This window comes from Brachyistius frenatus, unplaced genomic scaffold, assembly GCF_029030835.1.
Source record: "Brachyistius frenatus isolate BFR_SWC_R1_liver_20210118 unplaced genomic scaffold, ASM2903083v1 Contig_9, whole genome shotgun sequence".
NCBI classification, from domain to species: Eukaryota; Metazoa; Chordata; class Actinopteri; family Embiotocidae; genus Brachyistius; species Brachyistius frenatus.
This window is the reverse complement of record NW_027210608.1, coordinates 3,407,477-3,427,500: the sequence shown is the minus strand read 5'-3', so window position 1 is coordinate 3,427,500 and position 20,024 is coordinate 3,407,477. Positions and strand designations below refer to the sequence as shown.

Here is a 20,024-nt window from a genome sequence, read left to right as displayed (position 1 = left end):
TATTTCTAAACACATTAAAAGTAGAAGATTTATTAAAGTTATTTTTAAAATGTAATGTAAATGTAGTTAGATTTCTTTTCTTTTTTTAACCACTAGCTATGAGGGAACTGGACCTTAAACTGCCTCAGGGCAAATGATGTACGAGGTGAATGGACTTGATAAAACCATGAATGAATGGAGAGATGGAAGTAGGCCACATCACTGCATTGTAGCAGTTGAGTTTTCACTCCAGCAAAGTATGTACATGTACACATGTACAGTATAGCCTCATTACATGTGCTATTATATGTATATTAATTAAGGCATTGTTAATATTTCTAATGTCTGATCTTTAAGTTCTACAACAATATCAACATTTCTGGAAAGTAAACCAAGCAAACTTTTAATAACTGAACTCATCGGCTACAATACAAGTGGACAGCTATTGATTCGTCATAATAATCTGCAGTGTCACCTGCAGTATGTGTTGTCTTGACACTTACTAAATACGGTATATTGTTATATACTAATATAATTACTATCAACGGGGTTTTCCCTGGTATTTAGAGGGTTTGGGTGCTGTGTTAGGGATGCGGGCTGGTGGACAGTTATTTGACTAAAAACTGTACATTTTCACATAATTATGGACTATTATCATTGTGGTGGTATTTATTTAAAAATACACTATTTGCCATGAAAATGATAATCACTAAACATTGGTTGAATAATGCTTATAGTAAAGCCACAGTTGTTTAGGTGCTGTTAGAAAATGCTTTGTGGCTGCATCTTACTGTTATAATTGTAGGGAAAACCCTGTATACGGAAACAAGGTCATCGTTATCCAGTTCTGTCTAACTGGAATTTTGTAGCACAAACATATGTTTTACATAAAACGACCATGCTGTTCTTACCCCTAAATAACATCGAACATGTCCATTCACTCTGATAATTGGGGTTTGAAAGCAGGAGAACAAATTTTGAAATGATAGATGAGCGCTTCAGTTTCAGTGTCTTGATTCTCAAACTTTCTACCTGAGGTTTTTCTTCTCCTTCTTAACTGTGTCGCCAGCTGGCCAGAGGTGCCAGCTATCTGCTCCTTCTGAATGTATTTTTTCCCCTTTCCCTCCCACTCTCGCAGACCCCTGCAGTAGATCTCCGGGAAAAATGGCCTCTGTCTTTTTCTCAGTAGCTTGAACAGTAATATAGCATGTGTCAGGGAATGGAAAACAAGGCTAAAAAATATGCAGCAAGAAGCAAACTGGTAGGAATGGATGGCTGAGCCCGAGGCTCGGCCCTTAGCTGCTACCAAGGAAGGAAGTGACTCTAATAGCCCAGCATAGTCCCCCCACACCCCTCCATGCTCCCTCTTCTTCTTCTTCTACTACTACTACTTCTTCTGCTAAACTACTTTTTCACTGCAGTCTTGACTTCTTATTGCCTTTGTTTTATCTGCAAATGCAAGCAAATGTAGGTCACATACAGTGGCAGAAATCCATCCTCGTGCATTTAATTTGATCTCCACTTTCTCAGTACTCTGTAGAGATAGCCATTGTAGAATTCATTCTGCATCTGTCCTGCATTAATACTGCATTTGTTTTTAGTATGTTTACAGTCAAATAGAAATCGGTACACAAAACTCAAGCAGCTATCTACCATCTAACTATATGGCTGAAAGTTTATTTTTTTCTTAAACAATTTCTCTTGACGATTGAGGAAAGATTTAGTATGCCTGCTAAACCATAAATGGTTTAGCAGGCATACAATTTCATACTTTTTAATATCCCTCACTTCACAATTGTTCCACTCACACACTTTTATATGCTACAGTAAAGTTTTGCTTTCTCAGAGTGTCAAGACCGGAGGTGCCGTCGGTGGCCAGGTCCGGATGCCCGTGGTGATCACACAGTCCATCAGAGCGCATGGTAAGACACCTGCAGGCCTGTTGCAGACACATGTGATCGAATCACCAAAACTCAAATGCACGTACAGTAGGCTACCTGACAATATTATTTTAGGCATTCAGGTGTTGAAAAACGATTGGCGGATGACTTAAGTGTATATTCAGTTAATAACAAAAGGTTAAACAAAGACTACTGTAATTTCATGGTAACTTTTTTTTCAGACTGACTCATGATTTTCTTGTTTCCAACCTGCTATATTGACATCTTTTAGTGAGGCTGCATGACAGGAGGATGTTCAACACAAGATAGCCATTAGTGAAAATCTAACTGTTCTCTCAGTCGGCTGTAAGATGTGTAAACAGGCAGCAGCCGTGGAGAGAACAGGTGTTTTTTCCTGTCTGGTTATGAAGCCTTCTCAAACATTTGCGCTGCTGCTTACTCACACTGATTCACAAACACTCTTCCCACAGAAGCCCACAAATATCGCCCCAACACCAACCGGGTGTAACGCTCCCCGAAGAGAGCTGTGTGCTCTCAAGTGGTGTGTGTAATGTGTGTACGTGTTTGTACCTGTTTGTGCGTGCGTGCGTGTGTGTCTGTGTACGATCGGAGGTGCATACAAATTTGATCTGCCCCCTTCCCCAAGATTGCCTGCAGTGAAAGATCTGTAGGTTGTTTTATGCCCATAAATTGGAATGCGGAGATAGTTCTAAAAATACTTTTCTGTGCCTCTTGGCTAGGAACATGCCTGTTAAAATCAACTTTAAATTCACTCTGGCAGTCCTTGTGCCTCTCTGGAAAACGTGTCTCGGAGCAGGATGCGGTTTAGGAGTGTAAGGAGAGCCGGTGAAGCGCAGTGATATTGACAGAGCGACGCTCTCCGCACCAACCTGGGGAGAGCGACAGTAAACCCCCCCCCCCCCCCCACACACACACACACCAATCTCCCCCTGTGAGGATGACAGAGACAGCTGAAGGTAGTCGTTAGACGGGAGGATATTTGACGCAGATAGGAGGGGACACTTCAATGATAACATTACTCCTTTCCTTTTTGTTTAGTGTTTTCTTCTTTGTGTTTTTCCCCCTCATCTTTCCTTAACAGGCACAATGGGAAAGGGAGCCATAATCCAAGCAGGCAAAAGTCCCATGGGCCTGCCTGTTCAGATCTCTGGGAATCAGAAAAACAAGCTCAACGACCCCGGAGGAGGCTCTTTCAGGTACAACTCCTCTCGCCAGGAGACTCGACTGTCGAGCACATGCTGTTCCCGCCTGCTATCACATGGGGGCAGCATTTCACTGAAGAAGCCTCTTGCATGACTACAGGCTACACTCTCAGCTAAGGCTATGAGTGTTTATCCAGAGTTGCCTGCCTGGCCACCTGGCCGCCCGCCTGCCTGCCTGCCCGGCTGGTTGATCGGTGGTCCTCTTTCTCTCTCTCTCCCCTCGCCCACCACATAGCAACACACTGCCAGCCAATAGATCACCCTCACGGTCGCCCTCCTTGTGTCAGTGTCACAACTCATCGACGGGCTTGCAAATGAGCTAAATCTTAATTTAGAAATAAGATAATTGTGTCCAGATGGTTGGAATTTCTGGATGCGGTTCTGAAAATACCTTTTGGTTAAGTCAAACATACGGTATTTAGCCTGCAGCTTTGCTCTCTCCCTCGTTCTCTCTCCTCTCTGGTCTTGTCTCTGCTTCAGCTGGGCCTTTGTCTCAAAACATAAAAGGTTCATCGCCCACATGCTGGCCTTTGTGGTCCATGTTTCGTGTGAGTCTTTATGTGTTTTTTTTTTTTTGCGAGTCTGTGTGTGTTGCAGCATTTACATGCTTGTGTGTAAGTTCATGTTTGCATAGATGCCTCTGTTTCTCTGTGTTTGTTTGTGTTTCTGCTCAGCTGCACAGGAACATGTGTGTATATCCTACCGATCTAAGAATATTTGTGTGCGTGTCAAATATGCGTGTGTGCATGTATTGACAGGAGCAGGGGGTTTAGGATTGCCCCGGTGTGACCGGGCCAGGGCAAGAAGAGACTGGGTCACATGGGCCAACGGGTTCATGGTAATGGTTCCCGTCTCCTGAGGGGAAAGGCAGTCCCGGGGGCTCTGATTGATAAACCAATAAATCTTTAGCTGCGTTGGTAATTAAGCTGTCAGGCTTGCTTGTTACTGGCGACCTTTCCCCCCCCCCCTGCAGTGATCACAGTGGCCCACCACACTCAAATGCACTGGTTTCAACATAAGCCCAATACTGCGCAGCACGTCACTGACATTTTGTAGCAAATTTCCTTCGTATTCAGGTCAGGTGCCTGTTAAATGTGTCGTCCCTCAACACCAACATTCATGCTTCCATCCATTTATTTATCTCAATTCAATTCAGAACACTTTATTTATCCCCGAGGGACAATTTGCAGAGGCATATAGATTAGTAATATTAACACAATACAGGAATACATTTAAAATGACATTTATTTATCTCTGCGTGTCGGCCGTTTGTTTTCCTCCAACAACACACATGCAGAACTTCCTTGACATCTCATTTTTACTTGAAGCCACATATAAGTTGAGCTGAGCTGCTATCGATTTCAGTGTTTAATGAATGATTAGATAATCTGTGTCTCTCATTGTTTCCTCTTGTTTTCCTATATCATCTTCATTCATTAAACTCTTGTAAAGGTCTCAGCTGGACCTTTGGTTGGTCACTGGTGCCTGAAACCTCTCAGTTCTGCAGCCTCATGCACTGTTGATTGTTTGCTATCACTTTTTATTCCCTGAGGATATAAACATGCTGGAAGAGCTTGGTGTTACATCAATCTGATGCCACACTGTCTTCACAACACGTTCAGAAACCTGCAGCTTGAACATGATGACGTGGTCTGTGAACGAAGGTGGTGGCTGTTTTTTCTTGTACATCACACGTTTTATTAGCTTTACAAGTTTGTTACAAGTCCCCCTTTTAGTTTCTACTGTATTTGAAAGAGACAGTAGTAAAAGAGTCACAGCCATTTGTATATTATAGTCAAGTCATGTCAGATTTATTTACTACTACTATTTATTTTACCAATCGCTTCCAAATTACAAAGAAAAAGTGCGAAAGTGAGAGGTAAAATTATACTGCAGTTCAGCCAGGTCACCTTTAAACATAAAAGTCTCTTTGACTGAATGTTAAGAGTAACAACAGAGAGCGGAGAAAGTGTCGCAACATGTTGACTGTAAGAAAGAAAAAAAAGTCCTGGTCTGGTCAGTCAGCATCCAGCAGCCGTTGCCCCACCCGGCCTGCTCCGTGTTCAGCTGCAGTCGGGGACTGATGTGTGTATGGCTGTCACTCTGAACCACTGGTCCCAGCGGGCCAGCTGGAGCACACACACACACACACACACACACACACACACACACACACACACACACACACACACACACACACACACACACACACACACACACACACACACACACACACACACACACACACACACACACACACACACACACACACACACACACTCTGCAGGGCTTGTGGGGTTTCCAATGGAGCTACAGCCTTCTGTGTAAGTGCTTGTGTCGGTGTGTGTAGTTTACAGTACAGAGTGAAAGCAGCTGTCTCTGTTCCCCCCCTCCTCCCCTCCTCATCTCTCTGTAAACACTCGACATCCGCTGTAATCACTGGCGAGCCAGCCGAGGCCCTCAGCCCTCTGCCAACCTCCCAGCTCAGCCTCAGCCCCTTAAAATCCAACCTTGTCCTGCATGGTGTCCGTGCGCACTAACACACAACGCTGGCACAGTCGCATAGGAAAAGACCAACACAAGCAGAAGAAGGAATAACGTTTTTGCTTCTCTGTCACTGTTGCCAGTGGATGCAAAAGTCCACCAGCTCTTTTCCATCATTTACCAGCAAAGTGACTTCATTATATGACTTTGTGGTTGAATCCTTTGTTGCTCTGTAAATTGCTATGTGATGTGCCTGTTTTGCCTAAGAGGGGCTTTACAAATAAATTTGACTCAATTACAAACTTAAAAGTGACCTCCCAAAAGTTGTTGATGCCGCGACTTGGAAACACAGCAGCCACAAGATTAGATTATGTTGAATATTGGCTGTCGTGCCACGAGAAAGATGCTCAATAGATCCTTAAAGAAAGTGGTGACATTAAAATGAAAAAATACACTTTAAGAAGTGTGGAGTGCTAATATGTTCTCATCAACACATCAAACCAAAGTACGTTGGCATGCACCTTCATCACCATCATCTAATTTACACTATTTCCTCACCAGGCCTTTTTAATTCTTGTGAATAATTATTCCAGACTGCGAGTGGTCTGTTATATTTAAAGCAGTTACTTATTAAACACCTGAAATATTTAGCTTGTTGCTGTTTATTTTTTATTTTTTGGCTTCTCTTGAGCCACTGCAGCCACCAGTTCGATCATCCATTTGGGTCATGAACACATATCCCATCAGCTGCCCAGTGAACTTCAGGCTGCTTTTTGTGGAGAATACTCCAGCGGTGCATGTCTCTCAGTGTGGGCGCAACAACACGCGTGGTCTGGGTGTTAGTCACAGGGATCAATCAGAGCCCCCTGCCTGGGCACAGAGACCACGGGGGGGAGGGGAAGGCGGGGTCTGTGTGTGTGTGTGTGTGTGTGTGTGTGTGTGCAGGGGGGTGGATTGGTGTGAAGGTGGTGGTGGTGTACAGTGGGGGAGGCACCATAGACTGGGAGCTACAGGAGATCTGGATGCACTACACACACACACACACACACACACACACACACACACACACACACACACACACACACACACACACACACACACACACACACACACACACACACACACACACACACACACACACACACACAACCTCTAAATGGAAAGTGCAGTCCTCCCACCACCTATGGCGTGCCCTCGCTGAAACACAAGCTTGATATGGAAACGACATGCATATGTATTCACGTGGCCGTCGGCTCCGTGTCCCCGGGCCAACCCCAACCAATAACTGAGAGGTTGCGCTTTAACTTCTGTGGAAGCTAATTACATCTCTGCTTTATTAGTGCAGCTGTATATGGTCTGGAATATTTTGCATTTCATATCTCATTCCCTCCTTTTAATGTCAGACCTTTCTTTGGCATTCTCATTTGATTTGAGCTGCGGGGATCCCAAACAGCCCTGAAATCAGACCGTCCAAGAAAAAGATATCACCGGAGTTCTTGGAGTCTGTTTTTTTTTTTTTTTGTGCACTCTGTTGATAATTTTGTTTTATCTCCCCCAATAAATTCAATGAAAATAATTATTCATCCAAATTACTTATACATTCACTGTGAATTTGAACAGGTGAGAATGAAGCAACACGTACTTGTGTCTGGGGGATTGAGTTGTTGTGCAGCTGTAGTCAAACATCTTCTGTGGCATCATGTAAGCTGGGCCTGTTGTTTAATAAAAAAAAAAGAAGTTTATATATATATATATATATATATATATGTGTATATATATATAAACCTATTTTGTATATACATGTATACATACATATTATACATATCATATACATATTTATGTATATATATATATACACACACACATATTTATGTATACATATACATATGTATGTATGTATGTGTATATATATTAACTGTACTAATGCCATATATCTTGATATGTATACTATCACCTCAGCCAGTTGTCAGGAATTATACTTGTTATTACACTCAATAGACTTTCATGGTGTGTTATATCCAGGCAACACAACATTACCTTTAAGCTAAACTTGTGTTCCTCATTGTTAATTGTCTTATTATTTTAAGGTCACTTCCAATCCAGTAACAAACCGTAAGGTGAATAGTCTGTCTAACCAGGTCATATCTTATCAAAGGAGTAATTCAAAACGTGTAAAAACATGAATAGAAATAGTATGCAACTGTGGCTTGATGGTTCATATAAAACTCACCTCCTGTGATTTACAGAGGTTTTCTAATCTAACCTTTTGTGTTGCCTGCCTCAGACTTGTAGCTCTCACCGTCTTTTTAATAAACATGAATAATGGTGTACATATATCCAAACAAACATTTCCACCTATTGTCAGTCCTCAGCAGATTAGCATATTGTTAAATGCTCACCTAGCCTGTGCCTTTGTTACTGTGTTTAATTTGCTGTCACCATTGCTTCACTCAGTAAAGGAAGAATTATTCAGATGCTTTAAGTAAAAGTACCAGTACAGCAAAGTAAAAATACTCCATTATAAGTAAAAATCCTGCATGAAAAATCCTACTTAAGTAAAGTATTAACAGCAAAACGTAGTTAAATTATTAAAGTAAAAGTACTGGTTTGGTCCCTCTGGCTGATCTATCATCATATATGACATAATTAGATAATGATTACTAAAGCATCCGTGTGTGAGCAGCATGTTACTGTTGTAGCTGCTGGAGGTTGAGCGAGTTTGAACTACTTTATATCCAGGTTTACAGTATATCCAGTTTTGGGACAGCAGATAAATGTGAGGGGTTGTCAGATGATTACTGAAAGAGGAAAGAAGTAAAAACAAAGTTCTGATCCACAAATCTGTTTTCAGTTTTTGGCCTTTTTTCTCTAATCTTTGATTTTTGGGAAAGATATTTGATCATTTGAACATTTATTGAAATGTGAGAATTTTAAAGGAAAACTCACTATTTGATGGAGCTGTAAACAACTCATAGACATCTGAAATGTGACCCAGAAACTACTGGTTTGATCTTTAACAATGCGTTGTACTTTAAAAGTTTGTTAAATTATCCATTGTCCTGAGCATCAAAAGGAAATACTCATAAAGCACAAGTAACTTAACATTGTGAAGTAATTGAGTAAATGTACCTAATTGCTTTCCACCACTGCCTCATATCTAATAGTGTCTGTTGGTGTTCTTCACTGAGTCAGAACCATGTGCTCTACCACTTTTTTCTTCAATTTTGCAGTCACACGCAGACAAAGGCTGTTAGGATCATTCATAATGAGCAGGTAGATAATTTTCACACTGGGGTTCAAAACATTTAATTGTGGGCCTTGAGTGTCTTTACACAGCTTGTCAATACAGACTTACACTGATGTCATCTACCTGAGTGGCAGATGGTTGCTATCGTTCAGTAATCTTGTGTAATCACTTTCCCGTCATGTCCATTAACTACATATATAGTTTTAAGCTGTTGTCGTAGCAGCCATTCTTTTTTTTTTTTTTTTATTTTTTTGCATCTGAGTGATAATGGCCTAGGGCATGTTTGTTTTTAAGGCAGGTCAAGTTATCCATGAGGACAGGATGAAGAAAGGTACACAGCCCAAGGTGCAGCACAGGGTATAATCCTATGTATCCATGCTGGTGTTGTTGTTCAGATTCTCTCTGTGAAGGCGTAATTAGAGTTTATGGAAGGGAGAAGGAAAAGAAGAGAGAAGGTTGAGGTGTGTGAGGTTCAGGGAGCTACTCTAATCGTCTTTGTCAACCTCCCGCCGTGGTGTCAAGTTTCATATCGGCTCTCTGTGGCCGCACTGAAGGAGCACGAGGGTCTCGGCGGGGTGGAGTTGGCTTGACGGTGTGTGCCCACACTCCAAGACGCCTAAAAGAACTCGGGGCCCCTACGCTTTACACATACATACACAAAAGCACAGCAACACACACAATGGGGATGTCGCAACCAACAACCGTGGCACGAACATAAATGAGTGTGGAGGTGAGCCAGTGAGTGGCGAGAGGCCACTCTGTGTGTGTTCTGTGGCTCTTTGTTCTCTCCGTCAAAGCCACTCAGAAAATCCGCTGCTTGCTCCGGGCCAGTCCTGTAAGCGCAACATGTCACTGCTCAGCTAATGCAGGCCAGAATCACAATCATTACTTGCCAAGTATAATAATTGTAGGGGAATTTCTCCCAGTGACAACTCACGAAGAAAACTTGTAGCCTGTACGTGTGGACCTCTGTTAAATGCAATGACCCAAACACAAATTCTACATGTTCACTCTCTTTTGTCTTTGCTAATGCATAATAACATGTAAACATGAAGTCAACATTATGCCCGTGAGAAATGTCCAGTACATCAAGAAAATGCATCACTAGGTGTTGCACAGCGGTGTGTAAATAGAGTTTGTTGACTTAAGCGTGTAGCAAGATTCATCACAGCTCTGTGCCAATCCTCAGGAGCATCCTTACCGAGCAAAGCTCCCTCCAAACGCTCTTCATCTTCCTGCCTCTCCAACTGTTGACACAAATAGACCCCGGAATGGGAATTGTGTGCCATTATGACCAAAGTATAGCCCTCCGTGACAAAACCAAAGCAGAATTTCATCCTGTGAGTGAAAACAGGATCTCCAAATCATTTCTTCAAGGAATATATATATTGCTAATGTTAGGACATGAATACTGATGCAGAGTAAGAGGTTGTGTTCAAGGAATTCTTGTACTGATTGAGGAGGGTTAAGACAGCAGGAAACAGTGTTGACACACCAGCACAGTCCCTACAGGCAGCCTCCCTAGTTGGCCTGCGCTATTGGCGACCCGTGTGACTTTCACTGACTTTACCTTCAGTTCCAGCCTGGCACCACCTAACAATCGCTCACAGCTTCAGTCTTTACTGTGATTACAGTCTGGAAACCCTGTTTGCATCAAGGTTTGGTCAGCCACTTTGAAGGGCGGACCAATACCTGACAAGTGGGGTTGGCTAAGTGTAATGATGTTGAGCTGGCTCCAACATGGCAGCAGTGGTAGAGTTTTGGCGCATAATGTTGGAGATATGGTGGTCAATGCTGATTGGTTAAAGGCAGCTTCAACAATTTAAAAATGAACCCGAGGTCTACGCTCAGTAGGATACAACGGTTAAAAACATGAGTTAACCAAATATAGTGCAAAAAACTACAATTAAGGCTAAAAACCCAAATAAAATAAAGCGACAGACTTTAAAAGAGTTTAAACTGATGATGCTCCTCAAATTTCAAGAATTGAAGTGAATGAGAGCTAACTACTGATGTGACAACATTAGTTTTGGTCGTTACTTTCCTGACCATGCTGGCAGCAACTGGGTTTGGCAAAAATGGCAAATAGCGTGTGTGTTCAAAAATAAAAGTGCAGCAGAGAAAGTTCTGTAGACTTTGATCGAACTTTTTTTCACATACTTATTCACAACCCACTCAAATTAGCCCCAAAACCCACTTTGGGGACTTGACCCACTAGTTGAGAACCACTGCACTTGGGCCTTCTATAGCTGAAGAGATTATTAAATTAAAAGCTAATGATTTCCACTGAATGTAATTTGCTGCTCTTCCATCTCTCACGTTTCAGGGACGATGATGACATTAATGACGTGGCCTCCATGGCCGGAGTGAACCTGAACGAGGAGAGCGCCAGAATACTCGCCACCAACTCAGAGCTCGTGGGAACGCAGATCCGCTCATGTAAAGACGAGGCCTTTCTTCATCCGGGGTTGCTGCACCGACGCATTCTGGAAACAGGTGGGACATGTTTGCATCACCCGTTATGAAACGCAACAGTCAAGACTCATAAAACCTTCAATATTAATGTTTGCCTCTCAAACCTCCAGCGGCCACTAATACCGCAGGAAAAATCTTTATGTCGGATCAATTCATCTCTCCCTCCAAAGCTTTTGTCTTTTGTGTAAGAAGCATGTTGTCTCCGTATTTATTGTGTCATCACTGAGGACAGTTTTGATTTTCTCCCCTTCACTGGAACAAACTGAGCCTTTTCTTGTTTGGCCTTGGTTTAAATTTGATACACTTAACAATTCTTTCACCTCCTTTAATGAATTCTTCAGTGGCTGTCTGAACTCGCTGGACCGCAGGCACATGCATAAATACTTTATGGGTTTGTCTTTTGAAGGCTGGCTGTCAGATTGTCCTCTGGACTAAAGGAACAGAGTTTAGAGGAATGAAACTTGGCAGTGAGATTTTGATTCTTTTTCTGTTTTTAGCAGATCCTGACACTCTGACAGCACAACGTATTGCATGTGCTAATTGATACAGGCGGAGAGGTCTTGGTTTGTCTTCAGTATCACATGAGAGTGTGATAGTGTCTTCATTACCTCTTATTTGCTACTGGCACTTTCATTGCTTGGAATATACTTAAGGCTCTGGCTGCACAGTGAAACCTGTGAAAACGTATAATGAGCATTATTACTCAAAATAAAACTGTGCCTAGCATCTTGCTCTTCTGCATCAGATCAAAAAACACACAGCGTAATTCCACGTGACGGGGAGTCTAGCGCCCTCATCTTGTTTCATCTCAATTAAAGTATCTTTAGTGTAGCGTGGAGGCCTGGAGGTCATGTTTGGTTACGTGGACTCTCGGCGTGGTTGTTATCCCGTCACCTTGGGGTAGAGGGGTTGTTTAAAAATATAAATCTTTCCTCAGGGGGGACACGCAGCATGATACAGGGCAGGAGGCTAGGGCGCCCCCTGCTGGGGAAGTGGCACTTGTACAGCTTTGTTGTGTCAGTGATTGGCCTCTCCACGCTTGTAGCTGACAGCAGTCCGAGGGAGGCTCCCCCGGCCTGCCACCTCCACTCAATCAGAGAGGCTCCTCTTTACTGTAAAAGCACCAACATACACTTCGCACTGATTTACTGTCGAGCAGCCCACTAAAACTTTCCCGTGACCTTTCCTGCCCTGTAGCCCCACAAAAACATGGGTTCCAGGGTCTTTCTTTTCTTTGTTACTTTTTAATTTTTAAATCAGCGTTGATGTCCTAAATCCTCCTTTCATCCCCTCTTTTGTTTCTTTTTGAATACTGGTTTCAAAAGGGGATGTTGACTGCCTCTTTCCTTAGTTTCTCTTCATGTCCCTCAGTGTCTTGTTTCCTCTCCTTTCTTATTCATCCCCTGCAAGCAAACACTAGTGCCGCCCTCCTCTCCCAAACCTCTCTCTTCCTCTCCCCTCATAACTCTCCGGGCTCATCCTTGAGCTCGAGAACCAGAACACAGGCACAGCTGGAGTTCTCTAGAAAAAGCTCCTCAAAGTAATGATAGTCCACTGTTACCTTAAAGGTCCACTCACACACTTGCTGTGACATAGATGCACAGGGAAGATGCACATGTATGGAAAATGTTTTAAAATAATCAAATTCTACATCCTGAAAAAGTAATAATAAAATAAGCATCCATGCATGTAATTTTACCTCATCTGCCTCAAACATATTTTGACATTTTAATGGCTAAAGGGAAGTAAAAGCATTGACAAGAAAATTAGTTTATTCTGATTTATTCTTTTTCATTTGCATTTGGATGAGTGTTTTAGCATGATTTCCTGCCAAACATACATGACTCCTAATGCTGCAATCACATCCTGTCTGTTTTGTTTTTTGTTTTTCTTTGGGTTTTTTTTTACATTAAGCTAGCTTAACAGGCTGCTGGGGGAAAACACGGGTCAACACAAACATGTCAGCTGTGAGACAGGAGCTTCAGTATCTCTCTTGGCATCAGAAAGAGTGTTCTGTGTTTATCCATTAAACAATGTGTTCTCTGAGTTTCTGATTTGTGCAGAGTGGTATATTTGACTAATTTCCTAATCACCAAGCTACTTTACCAAACCTATTCTAGCATGTTAAGCTTTATGTGTTGGACATTACAATCATGGACCGAGGCAGTCACATCATTTTACTTGTTTTTTTTAACGTTAATGTTAGCAGCTTGAGAAATTTGAGAGAGCTTTATCACTGCAACAAATGCTGCCACTAAATAGTAATTTTTTATTTGAACAATCTTTTATTAGTTATTTATCATCCAGATGTTATTGGGCTATCATGGTTGACATGTCTTAAATGTTCCATCTGTGTCACAAATATTGCGTCCCTTGACAACCCGTATCATGCCAAAGAGTGTAATACACCCGTTATTCCACTAGAGGATGCAGCGTCACGTTTTGCCTTGCCAAGGCCTTTGGTGTAGGCACCAAAAACTACATGGCTAGGTTCAGGAAAAGGCCATGGTTTGGGTTAAAATGAATAATTTTATGAAAGTGACGTTACGTATATCACGTAAACTACTAAACGTACATTACGTAAGTTTACTTAGATTACTGAAAAGAGATCTACATAGACTTTTGCCTTCTCAGACTCAAACACTGGTCCCAGGGTAGACATTAAAAAACGTGATTAGGTTTAGGAAAAGATCATGGTTTGGGTTTAATGTGGAACAGCAGTAATTTGGTTTGGTTTAGGCACCAAAACTACTGAATATCACAAAAATGACTTAACGTACCTTACATAAGTTATATATGTTTAGTGAGGTGTGGAACCTATTTTACTGAAAAGGAATCAACGCTGAGTTTTGTTTTCTCACGAACTCAAACAGCGGTCTCCTGTATGAAAGTCTTGTGTTTGTTCAGTCCAACGCTCCCAATCTCCCAATGTGGACTTTATCATTTTTTGTATTTTGTCACATGAGCTTTGTCACGTGACCGTCTTCCTCAATATTTTATTCCTAAGCGAGGCAAAACATGACTCGAACACAGTATCATCTAGTGGAAAACATGTGTATTACACGCTTTGGTGTGACACCACACTGCCCTTGCTCTGTCCAATATTTGGTGGTTTCTTACTTTCAAAGCATTAAATGACCAGAGGAGAAATCAAACTGCTCAGTTATAAAACCAAAGGTTCAGGAGGGAACAAATTTCCAAAGGGTCACTAAAATATACTGATGAGATTTACATGGTTTGTCCATCTGGAAAAATACATGGCAATGTTCAGAACCTTCTGTTTTGAAGACCAGATTTCCAGGGAAGCATTTGTTATTGTTTGCTCAAAGAAAGAGCTGTGTTTTATATTTGGGGGCAGATGAAGCACTTTTAAGATGGGTGTGGACTGTAAGAAGGATATGACTCGATGCGATGGCATCTCTGCCATTTGAGAATAGAGCAGTTCTTAAGACTTTATTGGCTTTCTGATGTGCAGTGGAGAAGATTTCAGATGGGTTTATTACAATCATTAGGGATGAAGATCAGAACCTGTAAGTCGGAAATCATGGTGGTCTCTTAGAAAGCATAGATTTTTTTTTAACCAATTGAGCAAGAAGTAGCTGCCTCAAGTGTAATTCTGGTATGTTAGGGTCAACAGATGGTGAACGTTATGTCAAAAGCACCAATGAAAACGACTCCGTGGATTGTAAGAAGCAATTACCTAGTTACAGGTATTATAGATATAAACTATTACAGACGGACCATTCAGGACCTTCTCCATGTTCACTGCCTGCCACTTTTCAGGAGGGACTCCTTTTGCTATGGATACCAGTCAGTTTTACACAAAGTAAATATTCAAGTTACAAGGCCTCAATGCAGATTGAGTCTCTCCATGATATTTCTTTATGCCTGTTGTGTTCAAAATGATTAGCAGGCCACTACAGTATAAAAATGCAAACAGAGTGGCAGAGTACATAAAGATATAAATTGTAATCTCTGTGTTTGAACTTGTAAATAACATTTAATAAACTCTGAGAGTCCCCCATTGAAAACATTTCTTTGAGACACTGAGCACTAGATATACACAGAGGTGATAAAGTGGAAGAAAAGGTAAGAGCAGAAAAGCAGGTGTTGCATATTATTTTTAGACAAAAATTCCCTTTGTTTTAAACCAGCACTATCTTGGAGGACTAATGGTTAGTGGGCATACCACATGACTACAGTTGGATTCCTGGCAAGCTGGAGCTTTATTGCATGGCCACTTGGGACCGCAGAAACAAGCTGCGAACATGTCATCACCCTTTAATGGTTACCTGTGCTTTAGCAGAGCTGTGGAGCCATTATATTTATAAGTGGTTTCCCTTTGGCTTGTCTTGTGCATGCGCCGAACGACACACAGTCACTTAGGTGATTTCACGTATTTCACTAAAAACTGTAGGTGGCGGTACACTGCACTAGAAAACTAGGATGCTAAGAACACCGGATAGAACAAAATAATTTGTTTTTGTCAGATCCATCCCTCGCCCATCCAAATATGGTTACTTATTGCCCCCAATAACAAGATGGTGACGGCTAAAGTGCCATAGTCTAGGCTTCAAAACAGCAGTTCATAAACCAATGGGTGATGTCTTGGTGGGTTGGTCTCCACTTGTGATACATCCTACTCTTTAGCTGCAAAATAAATATGCTCTCCAGTTGTCTGCTATTTGGTGCTGAGCAAGTCGAGCTGTCTGTTGGGGTCAAAAACCAACACTATAACAGCAGTGTACCAGAATACTAAAGTTATACTCTCATTGATACATCCTTTTTTATAAAGATATTGATCATACCTGCTTTACAGGGATATACAGCATATGTAGTTAATGATTATAGGTAAATACTAACCTTTCCACTCGCTGGATATTGAATCTAAAAGCAGAAAAATACTCCACGAAAGGTGTCTTCATCTTCCTTTGAGGGAGAATTATAGCGTATGTGGTGGTAGATTACCACACACAACCTGTTTTACAACAAGCTTCCATTTTTCCTATTATTTGTCACATCATTATTACCCATAAACCAAAGTATTGGACCAACTTTAAATTGACCTGATAATAGAGGAAAAGGATCATTATCTTGTTGGTGCTGAGGTATTTTACTGGATAAGCAACAACTTTTAAATACTAAACAACGAGATATTTCCGTCTGGACCAAAAGGGGTGGACCGACCAACATTACCATTAATAAATTCATGTTGCTAGTGCAGCCAAAAAAGCTAACTAGTGCATTAGGCAGTTTGGGTTTAAATGCCTCCACTAATTGGAGATGTTACAACCTTTGGTGCGTGCCATTTCCTGTCAAACAGAATATTAAAGCTGTGCAGATCGTTAGTCTGTTTCTAGCCCTTTTACAAGCTTTTTCTTGGTGAAGAATAACGATTTGTATCAGCACACATTGAATAATGTGTTTTTACTCACAGAAATGTGTCTCTGTGACTAAGTCTCTTAAACTTTTTCTGAAATATTAATGTCCCTAAAAGATTGTATTTTTTTAGGAAGCAGAAACCTATTACCATTTTTCTTTGACCTTGTGACATTGCCACATGTATTGCCACTGTAATTATAAGGCTAACAGGGCTCCCTCCATCCGTTTCAAAGCTTGAGCGGGTGAGGAGTGTATGTATTGTTCAGCTGATTTAAATAATTGGTGTGGTTTACTTAAAAGGGTGCCAGAGAGAAAATTATGTTAATGGAATAATTTAAAAGGAAGTTGGAAACAGATAGCAAGCCGACCAAAGTCTGTCCTCCTCTCTTTTGTTATGACTTCAGATGAGTTTTGCTCCAAGGAAACTAAATTATCCTTCTCCGAAAAAGAGATGGTCAATGTCGTTTACACACTCGAAGGAGCTTAGCTAGTAAAACCACTCTGGAATTCGCACTAAGACTGTGAAACAAATTAACTTTTCTGTTTGATGAGTCCTCTTTCTGGGAGTTAATTGCACATACTAATCCAGACATTTCTTCTGTGGGAATGTGCGTGTGAGTACAGTAGGTATGGATGTTGTTTTTATGAGATCTTAAGTGTGTGTGTTTCTCTACAAAAACGATTACTTTCTACCTGTTTAGTTGCTGCTCCTCTCAAAAAAACAAACCATAGAAGCGAGTGAAGTTATTATAGAAATACCACTTATGGCCGGTTTATCCGTTTAGTCAGGCAGAACAGAGGTTATATTACAATGTTATAAAATGCCCTGTTGGTAAAGGAGAGAATCATGATTTTAATTGTAAAGGTGAATGAAAACCACTATTAGCTAGAAGCAATCTGCTAAAGAGAAAGGTGTATTTGACACGAATGATGTTCTGGTTGTAAGTTTTGTGTAGTCCTAAATATGTGTGTGTGTGTGTGTGTGTGTGTGTGTGTGTGTGTGTGTGTGTGTGTGTGTGTGTGTGTGTGTGTTATCCTTCACAGCTAAAAAGTTTGGAGTTACGGAGGTCCCCATGGAGGCAGTGACGTTCATCTCACACGCCACACAGTCACGACTTCGGACTGTGGTAGAAAAAGTTTCGACTATCGCACAGCACCGACTCGACTCCTGTAAGGTAGGGAGAATGCACCTGTATAACAACAACACACACACACACACACACACACACACACACACACACACACACACACACACACACACACACACACACACACACACACACACACACACACACACACACACACACACACATATATACCCAAAAAGTAGAGATGTCCTAAGATAACATCTTTACTGCTAAAGCCTGTCAATGCATTCTTTTGTAACTGATAATTGTTGTGAAGCCACTGCACTCCAGATAATGCACTCCAATAATAATTGTTTTTGGAACCACTTGGCCTGTTAGCTAATATATAGCCAACCCTGACAGACTAGGATTGTCCCTTTTTATTCATAATTCATTGGATGTATGATACACTTTATTGACTATGTATGAATGTGTGAATATTTTTTTTGTTTTCCTTTCAAATAAAAAAAAAAAAAAGAACAGAAATCATAATTCAGCTTATCACTTACAAACAAACACAACATGGTCAGACCACATTTAACCTGCCAAGATATACATCTGCTGCTGTGTCGTGAGCACATTTTAAAGCCTAAACTATGGAAGCTGGCTTGGCTCGGGAGGCTGTGGCTCAGTCGGTAGACTGGGTTACACACTAATCGGAAGGTTGGTGGTTCTGTCCCCAGCGCCTCCTGTCCACTCCTGCCTAAGTGTCCTTGAGCAAGACACTGAACCCTAAATTGCTCCCGATGGTGTACCATCGGTGTGTTGTAAGTCGCTTTGGATAAAAGCGTCAGCTAAAAGAAATGTAATGTAATGCTAGCGGACTAACTAAAGCACTATATGTTTTTTTTTAATTAAAATTCCATGTCATTTCCTTCAGTTAATACCCTTTTACTCAGTCTCTTTTTCACTGTATTGCTATTTTCCATTGCAATAATACAAGCAAGATAATAAACAATCAGAATTTCCTGAATTAGTGTTAAATTCCCACTCCTAGGATGGATATTGACTAGATAGATATTGAAGAGCAATTTTGCAGGTCAAAGTTCAGTCAGACTGCATTTGTTGTGAACCGAACAAGGTGGACCTCCACTTATGAGTGTTGGTAAATTTAGCCAACCTATGAAAAAGAAACCATTGAAAAAGAATGGGAAACAAAATCTGGCGTGACTGCAACCATATTCGACTACGCGGTTTCCATTCAAATCAGCTTAAACAAATTACATATTTGGTTGAATTCATTTGAACTTGATTGGCTCATTTAAAACTACTGTAGTTATTAACTTTTACAAAGCAATACCACCAAAATTTGTAAAAACACTTTTTTATGGAAAAAAAAAATGATTTATGGTCTTCATACTGGAAAGCTGAGGGAGCCAACATTTTTTGTCTTCATGTAAGAATTAGGGCAGGAGAAATGCCACTTTGTGCTTAACTACCACTAACGCTATCAATAAGCATTAACAAAATTAATAAAATCTTAATGACATGCATCCTAGCATGCAGCCAGTGACATCCTGTTTATTCAAATGTTATGAAACACTGAATCTGCCACTGAATTAAAAAAAAAAGCAGACACAGACATACACTTGGACAGTTGATTTGCCGAACTACATGATTTCAAAGTTTCTTTCTAAACTTTTGTTGTTATGTAAAATGTGTGGCAGCCGTTTCCGTATATGGACAGATATTTATGTAGGAAAAAATACAGTAAATATTGGATTAAAATTCTGACGGGATTTTAAAACACTCAAGTTGGGAAAGAAACTTAATCGGGCTGTTGCAGCACCCAAACATGAATGTGTGCTCCAACATTCAGACACACAGAAGCATGCCCACGAATGCATATTTCTTCTCTCTTACACATGAAGTCACAAATAACAAAATGTACCACTAAAGTAAACACATAAAAGTTTATCTTTTGAGTTGTGAGAACACAGGAGCTCAGAATTTTCAGTCCGTCGCTCAAAACTTCACGTATTAAAGAACTTCTAAGTGCCCGTCTATGTACACCTACGTACTGTTCTTATTATTGGTGACTTTACCTCCCATATCCCTTGAACCTAACTATATAACCACATTTAATTGGTGTACATTAAAGCACAGATCCATCTGAACTACAATACTCTGTATTGTTATGAGAACTGGGGGAAACTTTGAAAATGTGTTTTTCCCTGACGCCAAGGCGGGAGGATGAGGAGGAGGG

General features: G+C 41.0%; 1 protein-coding gene across 3 annotated transcripts in view; it reads left to right on the top strand.

Annotated features, from left to right (window-relative positions):
• The window catches only part of LOC138616233 (transcription initiation factor TFIID subunit 4-like), a 93,020-nt gene that overhangs the window by 23,782 nt on the left and 49,214 nt on the right, over window positions 1–20,024 (top strand). For all 3 annotated transcript variants that reach the window (XM_069690394.1, XM_069690393.1, XM_069690392.1), the window contains 4 exons: window positions 1,826–1,901; window positions 2,983–3,097; window positions 11,161–11,330; window positions 17,736–17,866. In XM_069690394.1, the coding sequence (XP_069546495.1) occupies window positions 1,826–1,901; window positions 2,983–3,097; window positions 11,161–11,330; window positions 17,736–17,866 (492 nt within the window). The remainder of the gene's footprint in view (window positions 1–1,825; window positions 1,902–2,982; window positions 3,098–11,160; window positions 11,331–17,735; window positions 17,867–20,024) is intronic.